Genomic DNA, 10,564 nt, shown 5'->3' with positions numbered 1-10,564 from the left:
AAGTACCGTTTATGTAAACACGTCACGGTGCAGCCTCTGGTTCACTACTGCATCGAACAAAATACCTGGCTGCATGAGTACAGCTCCGGTCAACCTTAATAATAACACTGAAAAAATTCTGTCTGATTTCCCAGCGAGATAACAGCAACCTCTGAAGCACTGGGGAAATGTTAAGTGGACAAAATCATTGCGCTAAGCTAACACAATAATTTTGTTCAATTAAGATTTCCTCATAGCCCCAAGGGTCGTTGTAATAGCGCTCGGGAACGAGACCACATTTTTTCCAGCGTTATTATTAAAGTTGACCGGAGCTGTACCAGGTCAAACAACATAGCACAATTACTCGATCACTAGAATACAGATGAGCTTCTGTCACAGATCGATCGTCACAGATCCTGGATGCACCGAACTGAATTCCATTGAACATCCTACACAGCATCACCGCACCACCACCACCGCAGTCCGGCGTAGCGACGTCATCGTCCCTTGGGGACGTCATGGTGGCTTGAGGGATGACGTACATAAAGGACCCTTGGGGCAAGGAGTACGTGTGGGAGCAAACCGAAACCGGATATCGGCAGCGGAATTGTTTTGATTTGGTTTCTCGAAAATCGCGCCATTTTGTAATGTGAAATTTTGCACACAGCATGTCAGCTTACGTAGCGGTTGGAGAAAATTTGTTTCAAAAGGTCACCATGTTTTCTCAGACTGTCACATTAATAATGTGCCCATTAATGAATTCTGGTGCATTCATATGCGTCCGGATTCGTCTTAAAATACTTGAGAACGCCAAAAATTGTAGCGACCGAACAATCGAAAACATTTAAATTTCTTTTTCCAAATTTTAAATCGAATTTTTAATGGCCCTATTAATTAATAAAGCGGATCATATTACTCTAATCATCTTAACCGCACACTACTATTGATAAAAATATCTTTGTTGCTTCCGGCATCGATACTTTACGTGTTCCTCTGTACCTTTACTGTAAAATTCACTTTGATGCCAACACATCTATCAGGGAATGCCACTGCTAGATATGCCTTTCGAGCTGCACATGCTACGTGCTCAGAGGTAGACGATCTGAAAGCACTGGCAAATTATGTTATTGCGAATGACACTGAAGATCTTCCTCGTTGATCCTGCACCCATGCCCATAGTGTAGCTTTCAGCGCAGGTTTAATAAATAAATTATACTCTTCCACCAATCCCGAGCTCAACGGAATTCCCACAGGTACGCGGTGGCAGATTTTCACCACCTGCCAATATGTCAGTAGCTCTGACAGTAGGAACTTTGGGATATTTCCACACAAATGTACAGGCTACAGATCAACAGAATTTAAACAGAATTCCCATAACAATTTTCATGAGGGACAACAGGGTGTTACATCTCAACAGAAAAACAATACGAACTCCGCAACTGAGTGTGTATTGAGAGTGGTGCAATAAAAATTGAGTTCTTTCTGAGCAACTGAACACTGTTAAAGCTCAACAGAAAAACTCTCTATTGAGCATTGTGCGATAAAATTAATCTTGAGTTCCACTGTTAACGTTCAACAGAAAAGCAATAGCAACTGCGCAACAGTCTCAATTCATCATCTCGAAATAGAGTTGTTGTTGAGTCTCTATTGAGCATTCTGCAATGAAATTTCTATTGGGTTCTTTTTGAGCTAACGCGATTCACCCTGATATTTTACTGAGTTTCTGAAAACAAGATGTTCGGAGAAGTTTAAAACTCATTTGCGTAATGGCGATGGGCTGTGCGGAAATCCAAACATGATGTGACGTTGAATGAATTCTTGGGAAAATGCTGACCAATGGTCCCCAACTTTGAGTGATGCTCGGTTTGACCAACCATCCTGCACAATAACATAACAGGTGCAGTTAACGTAGGGCAACACACGGCCAGAGTGAACGTGTGTCCGGGTTTTTGTGAACGAGATATCTGTATGCGGTCGAGAGTGCGATGTTTGCGTAGTGCAATTGGTAGCACTCGTGAACAGCAATCATATATGGGTTCGGATCCCTCCGCTCACTGCCTTTTCGACGACTGCCGCATTTCTATGTGCAGTTATTTAACGCAAACCCTGTTGCCAAACCGTGAGCGGTGTTGCCCCATCGTTATCCTTGGCGGCACGTAAATTCCTACGACGGACACTTACGCCATATAACTGGTGTTCTGCCCGTAGCAAATATATCACCGAGAGATATGATGCGGCTGGGATATCCACAGACGAATATTACAGAGTATCTCTGGCCTCTTGCGCAGCAGCATGGCAAGCTATCGTACAGGCGGTCGATTACTTCCGTTTCATCTGGCTCGTGGTAGCTGATTGATTAATTGCGCAGGCATTTTACTGACATCCTGTACCTTATCCGCATGTAAACATTCGCTGTACGCACTCCTTTTCCAAACACGCCTCAGACCCCTCAGCCACCAAATAAACAATACCCATGAACACGACTGGCTACAAATTATTCAAGGTTTATTACACAGCTATATGAATTAATTGATAATGCTGCCGTCATAGGATACCTCCTGCGTTACGGTCACGTAATAGTACAGTTTCCAGAAAAATTACGGCAATCAAATGCTTCCCAAAAAAGCGGTTGTTGTCGGACAGAGAATTCGCACAATAGGCTTGGCTTCATAATATTTAGATCTGTAGTGTCAAGACGCGTGTCATCACGTCGATCACAGTACTGCTGGCATAGTCGTCCAAAGAACAATCGCTTCGCATTGCTGTCTGGGAGGGGAGAGGCCAGTCCTAATGCCACAGACGTCCCACGGGCAACTTCGTACGCTGCTCCCAAGAAGCTGTCACCCGAACGCATCCGGGGTAGCTTAGTTTGCCTTAGCATGCAGCTGACACCCCCTTTCCATTTCTTCTTAAGCTGCAAAGATTAAATTGTACACTTAGTACCAATAGTTTAAAATCAACTTATGCCGTGCACGTTTGGAACTCAGATATGTATTCCTGGAAATCAAAATGCAAGTGACACATCAAGGGGCGCTAAAGGGTTCGGTGTTTTTTTTAATCTTCTTAGCCACTGGAAGCGGCTATATCCTGTACAGAAGCTCAGTTCGAATACACGCATACTGCAACACAGTACACTTATGCGCTGTTTTGCCATGTGCGCCGACTGATGTGGAACGAGGATTTTCACGTCCAAATCCCATCTGTTAATAAAGGTTTAATAACGATACGAATTTGTAACAATGATTGTTTCAGTTGATGCCGTACTTTTGTTGGGTAGAGGGTTGTAGAAAAAGCGAGCGAGGGACTTCACAGCCGCAGAACAGCATTATTAAATAGTCCCAACACTGCTCTAGCTTCCTGTGGGCACGAATGTGCAATCTGACTTGTACTCCCCCACTTGCAGTTGCGAACGGCTCTGACTGCCTCTTGTGTAGAATGTGCGTCGCGCTGAGGTATATCTACGCGTCCCAGCCAAGTCCATCCGCAACACACTGGTTGGAATCTCCCCACTGGGGTGCCTTACCGTCTACTGCTGGTTGGATGGTTGATGATAAGGCTATCGTGCGCAGGGGAATCCCCGACTCTGCACGTCACGCTCTGATTGGCTGGCGTCCAGAAACCTGAAGCAGTCTAAACCCAGCGCGGGACACTCGCGAGAGCTTCGCGCATACGGCAAATGTGTCACCACTGTAGTGCCATCACTTCGCGAGACTTTTTCATCACAAAAAGCAAATCCAATATGATATGAGTATTTATTCGACCAAAAATTAATAATGTGTAAGACTATGTTTCTTTGAGTAAACTGCTTTTCTTCAATTTAGAATGTTTGTGTCACGTGGCTACATTCACTCACCACCGGTAAGCAGGCAGGGAATTCGAAATTTTCCATGCGTGCTTTGAACCGTTTTAGTGGAAGCTGGCCGCAGTGGAAGCGGCTGCGTTAGTGTGCGCTTTGTATCAACCTATATTTTTTAAAAGTAACTGTAAACTGTAGAAAAATTCTGATCGTAGCGACGAGTTACGATGCATGACCAGAATTCAGGGACATCTCCTCTGATGCAGGTTCTGCCTGATAACAGAAGAACGTGTAAGAAAGCTACGCTTCAAAAAAAAAAAAAAAAAAAACGAAGAAAAGAAGAAGAAACAACAACCAGAGATTGGGCCACTCAGCCGAAATGCTTTGGAAATGAGATTGCATTCACTTCCAAACAGGGAACAGACACTGTACATTGATGTTCTCACGAGCTTCTACACATTCGAGAGCCTTGTTCGCCTGGCAGTCGAAATGGTGGGTGAGCTGTCCAAGTTTAATTCGATTGCGTGCACAAACAACCGTGAAATGAGAAATTGTTTGGCGCATTAAGTCGGCGTAGAGGTAATGTCTCTGTTTCTTACTCATGTAGTTTGACAAAGGGAGTTGGGTTCATGGAAGGTCGAATTTCTGCAGTGCTACATCTCCCCGCGTTTCTCTCTCTCTTCAAATACATCCGTACAGCATCCCATCACGGAACTGATTCGGACAATCCGTGAAACAGCCGCAACAGGACCTTCTGCGGATATGCGGCCACGGATATCCCTCCATAAATATCCGAGGAGAGTCCCACGGAGGTCAGTTTTCGGATATGGACATTGGGGTCTATTTCGGACGTCCGTAGGAGATGGTGTTTTGTCTGGGATGTTGTCGATACCGACTCTGAAAAGCTCGGGGCCTTATGGATATTTCTGCAAGTCAATTCAGTGATAGCTAAGTGGAAGGCAGGTCTGCTTCGCATTGCTTGATGCGACAACGATTCAACAAGGACGAATACTGCGTTTTTCCGCTACCCACTCGATGACAGGTAAGTCAGTCCCTATTCCATTCTGCCGCTTAGCATAGCATAGCGTCACACCTGTGGCATATACGCAGCATTTTGACAGGTAGAATTTTTGGTTTTCACGTTTCTGATCGCCATCTTTCTTGTTCAGGCACTCAACCCATATCTGCTTCAGAATAGCATCTGCATGGATACAGTAGAATGGATAAGCCACTCAGAGTGGTTGGAGGATCATCTTTCGGCATAGCAGCTGCACAAGTTCCTTTGTGGCGGGTCAACCAGGCGCCTACTCAAGCAGCAAAGGGATATGGACATGTTCTCTGTCATGCCGGATCTCTGAATGTGTGTGCCTGTGTGGCCAATATACTGTTGTTCTACTGTGAAATCTTCCACGTGAGACATCAGCTATCAATGAATGCAAAGTTGCTTCGGCATAACATTCGAACTTCAGAAACAATGTTCATATCACGTTCGTGTTTTGCACAGCTACAGCAGACTGCAGTTTGTGATTTGGAAATATCTATCTCGAAAAATAAAGCAGTTTGTGTAACAGAAAGAGCCAACGCTTCCGCATTTTGTTATTTATTTCACTCGACGCGAACAAAAATCCACAACCACCCAGAACCGCCAAAGCAGGGGAGAGAACAGATGAGAAAGGGAAAGGGGGAAAGCACCGCCAGCGTCACAGGTCACCCAGGGAGATAAAAAAAAAGCAGACAAGCTACTCAACCGTCGTCCAACGATTGGCCCAACCCTAGAGGTCACGTGAGTTTTTCCCGACAATAGAAATATACTACACGTTCATCCCCCTGGCGAAGGGCGCATACATCGTCATCGCCAACGTCATTTTCAAATTGACAGACGGCGTTTGCAAACGGCGACGGGGAAGTCGATGCAAGTTCCATGTGTCCAAATGCGGCGGGTTTCAGGTATGTATGAAGTGTTATTGTTTCTCAACACTCACCTCACATTGCGCTGTGATCATAGTTCGCATTGCCGAAAGGTGTATCCGCAGCGCACGTTTAATTATTGCACGATTACGTCGTCCTTGCGAAGCACAACGGAGGCGCCTCACGGAGCAGATTAGAAGTTCAAATCCCGCTGGCGGAGCAAAAATAAACTGTACTCCCAGAAGACGCGTACTTTCGCGTTATTGCGCGCGAAAAGGAAAATGATCCCGTGTATTATTTCCAGGCACCGTTACTTGAAGCTGCTGCCGGCTAAACTGAGCAAGCTCCGTGCGCATATGCTCACTGATGTAGCTTGGAGGTAAATTATCTTGCTGAGATTTACTTCTTTGTCCCACTTCAGAGCTTCAAGACACTGAATGCTAAACCGTTCTGCTGCAAATTGTAAATTTTTCTAGGTGAAAAGATCTAAGAACATGCGTATAGGACATATGTCCCAGGCAGCACAGCGCGACGACCCAACCCGGTCGGCTCCCGACCATGGTCCAGCATACGGTTTGCAACACGGGGATGTTAATGGTCCGTTATCGGCAGGCCTGTATCGTACCCCAACGATTTCCCGAGGTGCAGCCAATGCACACTTACGGGTACCTCCTACCCCCCAAACAAGAGTTAATTTGCGTGGTTTTTAAAAACAAAATCAATATGTCACTGTAGAAAATTATTTATTGCATCATAGTCACAAGATACAAGGGTTCTTTATGACATCACTTCACCAGCAATAAGAAAAATGAGTGTTACATTGAAAGTATACAATCCCCAGTCACGCATAGTAATATTTACTTCACAAATATTCACTTAACAGAGGTTATATGGAACAGAGATAAAGGTTGGAACTCGTTGCCAGTTGAATTGAAAGATGAAGTTACATGAAGTTAACATGAAAGCCAGTTGATAGATAGTCACTGAAAAGGTTAGCCAGAACATAATTGTAGGCCGGTTCCACGTTAGCTCAGACAGGGAGGAACCTCCTAGATTTTCATTATTTTTATATATATTTAGAAGCTCATCGGACATGATCAACAACATTGGTAAAATTAATCTTCCTACCGAATACTTTCCGTGCAAAAATTCGAGAAATCGAGCCCTGAATTCGATTGTTGCAATTTTGCTGTGTTTGCACGTGTATACATCCTGAGTTTTAAAATATATCGTATTGAAAAATCTTTATGCTTCAGTATGCCTACCTACCAGCAGTCAGAGCGCAAATTTTGGCGCACAGGTGCAACACTCTGTTGTATAAAAAGCGGCGAACATGCTCTGTCGCCCAGTTTTGTTCCAGCTTCGACTCTTCTTGCTCTGGCTGTAGATATCTCCGACAGGTTCGTACGCAGTAGGGCCGCGTTTTAAAGCGCTAATCACCAGTATACGTCTTTGGAGAATAATTTTTTGCGTTAGATGAAAGGCCTAACATCGGGCCATATCCTGGCGAAATATATACGAAATCAAGTAGGACCTTTTTGAGAAATGCACGCGCAAAATCCATGTTTTCTCGAAATATGCCTAAAATTTGCCTATTTCAGCACATGCCGCTAGGAAGTATATGCAGGACAGACGTATCAGATGAAAGAGCATTAAAGGAGCATTAAAGTGGTATCTAACATGGCCCAAAACTGCTGTCATCTTGTAAAGCAGCATGTGAAAAGCATTCCCACAAAATATTTCTGTCCAAAGTTGCATCACCACGGTGCAATTAATTTGGAAAATCGCTGCCGCGGTGACAGGCCGGAGCGCTCCAACTGCAGACCACACCCACTCTAGTGTGACGTTCGTGGTAGAGAGCCCCTCATTCGTTTGTAGGAAAAACCGTCTGCTACGAACATCGCGAGCTGCTTCTTGTTGACTTCTATTATTTATATGATTTATATCACGTTTTCTTAAAAAAAAGAAGCATATACGCAGCCTGAGAAAATAAGATTGCGATCACAAGAGTAACATATCCGTGGCTTCCGTGCAATCTCAGAATTCACAGCAGCAGAAAGCTAGCGATGGCGGCGGTATTGTGGCGCCACCTGTTAGCCACTGAACCAACTGCGCGGTGAAAACTGTTGGACAGGCTGCACACTGTCGAGAAGCACGGGGTTTTTGCTGTACAAACGCAGTTAATTTCGGGCTGCACCACTCGTTCTTCCCGTGGTGCCTGCGGTCCCACAAAATCGTGGTTGTGTCGTGGACAGCCTTCAAACCGTCCGTTTCGGACATCACGAAGCCGGAGAACGCATGGCGTCTCCGAAGCGGTAGCAGACGCTCCGGCCTGGGCGATGTTGCTCACCTCGATCAGGTGATCCCAAGTCCAATGAGGAGCGTCCTCACCACTTGAGTCACATAGTGACGTGTGTGGTGGCGCTCATCACGTGCCTACCGTGAAGGCGAAGGAGGGTGTTTCGCGCGCGGGAGGTTCGGGGAGCTATTGCAGGCGTCCCAATTTAGCTACGGTTGCACTAATTGTGGGAAAACTGTTTTCGGCCGCCTAACATTCCATACAGACCAAAAACAGAAACAAAGTTGTGGGCCTCTAGACTGCTCCTTTAAAAGCTGAGTGAGCTGATACCATAAAAATCTTACGGAGAGAGGCTAGAAGGAAAGGCGGGGGAGGAGGATCGGAGGAGAGTGAAGTACTTGAACGGGGCTCTTCCCTTTCTCATTGTATGCGCTCGGAGGCAACCATATTGAATCAGCCGAGGAAACGTCGCGTATTTCTAGCCCGTGAAAGCAGCCACAGTTCCGAAAACTGTTGCAACACTTGCTCGGTTGCTCCTATGCTTCCGTTGGCTACGTATTTTGTCAGTGTCCGCCCCTATCGAGGCTTGTAGTCAAGGCTGGTTAGTCTCGTTGACGCAGCGGCGGAGACGGCGTCCACATGTGGCGTCCGTGTCGTGTCTTGGTTTCTTCGTGTGTGTGCGTGTGTTTTCATATATCTCACGGTTTCATGGATTTGGGCTGTGTGTTACTGTTCGAAAAACATTTTTGGCGTTATGTTTGCTGTATGCTTACTGGATACCTTTTTTGCATGCGCCACGGCAACAGCAGCCGATTCAATATGGCGCTCCCCTCGCCCGTACGTCCCAGTTGCGGAGGTTTCCTTCTAGCATACTCCTTAAGATTTCTATGGCTGATACCAAGTATGGCAATCAGGAACATCTATAGCTAGAGATATCACGCGTCGAAACTGGGACAAAGCTGCGCGAGAGGGCATGCCACATCCGCCGCACACAGAAGGTCACAGAAAATTTAGGAGTAAAAAATATTATCCCGTGCTCACGACGGATCACCAACACAAGGAATGCTGTAAGGTCCAGATCCCGAGATTTTCATGTTCCGAAATTCCGGAATTTCGCTAGGTGCGGTGACAAATTTCGGCTTTCCTGACAGAGAATCGTTTGTAGTGCGTGTGAAGAGGAAGTAACTGTTCGCCATTTTTTTTAGCACACAGCGTTGCACCTGCGCGCTAAAATTTGCTCTCTGACAGCTGGCCTGTAGGCATATAAAAATATCAAAAAAGTTCACAACAATATCTTTTAACACCCGGGAGATATACGCGTGCAAACACGGCAAAACTGAAACACCCGCATCGAGGGCAGGATTTTCTCGATTTTTTTTACATGAAAGCTACTCGGCAAAAATGATTCATTTTACTGCTGTAGATCATAATACAAGATGAGCTTATAAATATAAAAAATATTGAAAAACCAGGAGGTCGTTGGGACCTCCCTACCTGAACTGACGTGAAACCGGCCCGTAACTAAATTTCAAACCCATGCAGTTACACGTAATAAAACGTAATGAAAATTGACGTGAAGTTCCTAAGCTACTTTAGAAATGTAACAAGTTACCTTCAAGGTATTTGCTACTCAATATATGTACTTTTTAGTTCTTGACCTGTCTATATTGTTAATTCAGACCTTGCTGTCACAATGGGCGATGCAAGACGTTTCAAAATAGTCTTGATATGCAAAAACGATATCAATATCTGCTACGACGAAAGAAGCATATATTTATAGGTTGCTTCAGGGGGGATTTGATGATTTTCATCTCGTAATAAGGTACGTGAAAGGAGCCAAAGCAAGTTATGCTCTATGAGTTGTCCCCAACGCACATATCGTAGAACACTGCCAAGTTCTAACCCTGCTACTCAATGCCCTGTATCATTATCAATACACTGCCTATCGTTAAGATGCGCGATACCTCAGCTTCCTAATGCTCGGCTAAAACATAATTTGTAATATTCACCATGTATAACAACGGGAGTTAGACGCGCCGTGCACGTGTCATCTTTCATCTCAAGTCATGGGGGGGGGGGGGGGAGGACTCAGCCTGCGATGTTTGCAGACCAGAATCGAACAAAAGGAACGAACTCTTCAAATTACTTTGACGAACTTAACCCCCCCCCCCCACCCCCGAAACAAAAGAAAAAGGGAAAGGAACGAACTCCTCAAGAAGTTACTGGAGCTCAAAAGCAAAGAGCTATGCAAAAAGTTACTGAAAATAGCTAAGCCGAGTAGCCTGGTCACAGTATCGAGTACCTGGTAACGAGTTACCCCCAACAACATGGAACACGTGAACAACTTGAGAATCCGTACTACATGTGTCATGATCGTTCTATACCCTCTTTAAGAAAATAGAAGAAAATATTTGGGCACCTTTGCTAATACGAAGGCAACATACATACAATTTGAGAACCACAATCTAAGAAAAAAGGTGTGATAAGATTGTAACTTCCTTAGTTACTTCCTAGGTCAACATAGCGTCTGATAAAGATTGTAAAAGGGTGGTGAAAGAAATTATCATCCATCCAAATTGCGA

At 45.0% G+C, this 10,564-nt stretch overlaps 1 protein-coding gene across 1 annotated transcript in view; it reads right to left on the bottom strand.

Annotated features, from left to right (window-relative positions):
- Positions 1 to 2,469: 2,469 nt before the first annotated feature.
- Positions 2,470 to 10,564, bottom strand: part of LOC135368526 (uncharacterized) — a 129,200-nt gene continuing 121,105 nt past the window's right edge. Inside the window, exon 6 of the mRNA XM_064601888.1 lies at positions 2,470 to 2,893. Within this exon, the coding sequence (XP_064457958.1) occupies positions 2,549 to 2,893 (345 nt within the window). The 3' untranslated portion in view covers positions 2,470 to 2,548. The remainder of the gene's footprint in view (positions 2,894 to 10,564) is intronic.

The sequence above is a fragment of the Ornithodoros turicata genome, chromosome 1 (genome assembly GCF_037126465.1).
Source record: "Ornithodoros turicata isolate Travis chromosome 1, ASM3712646v1, whole genome shotgun sequence".
Taxonomy (NCBI): Eukaryota; Metazoa; Arthropoda; class Arachnida; order Ixodida; family Argasidae; genus Ornithodoros; species Ornithodoros turicata.
This window is presented reverse-complemented; position numbering and strand designations above follow the sequence as displayed.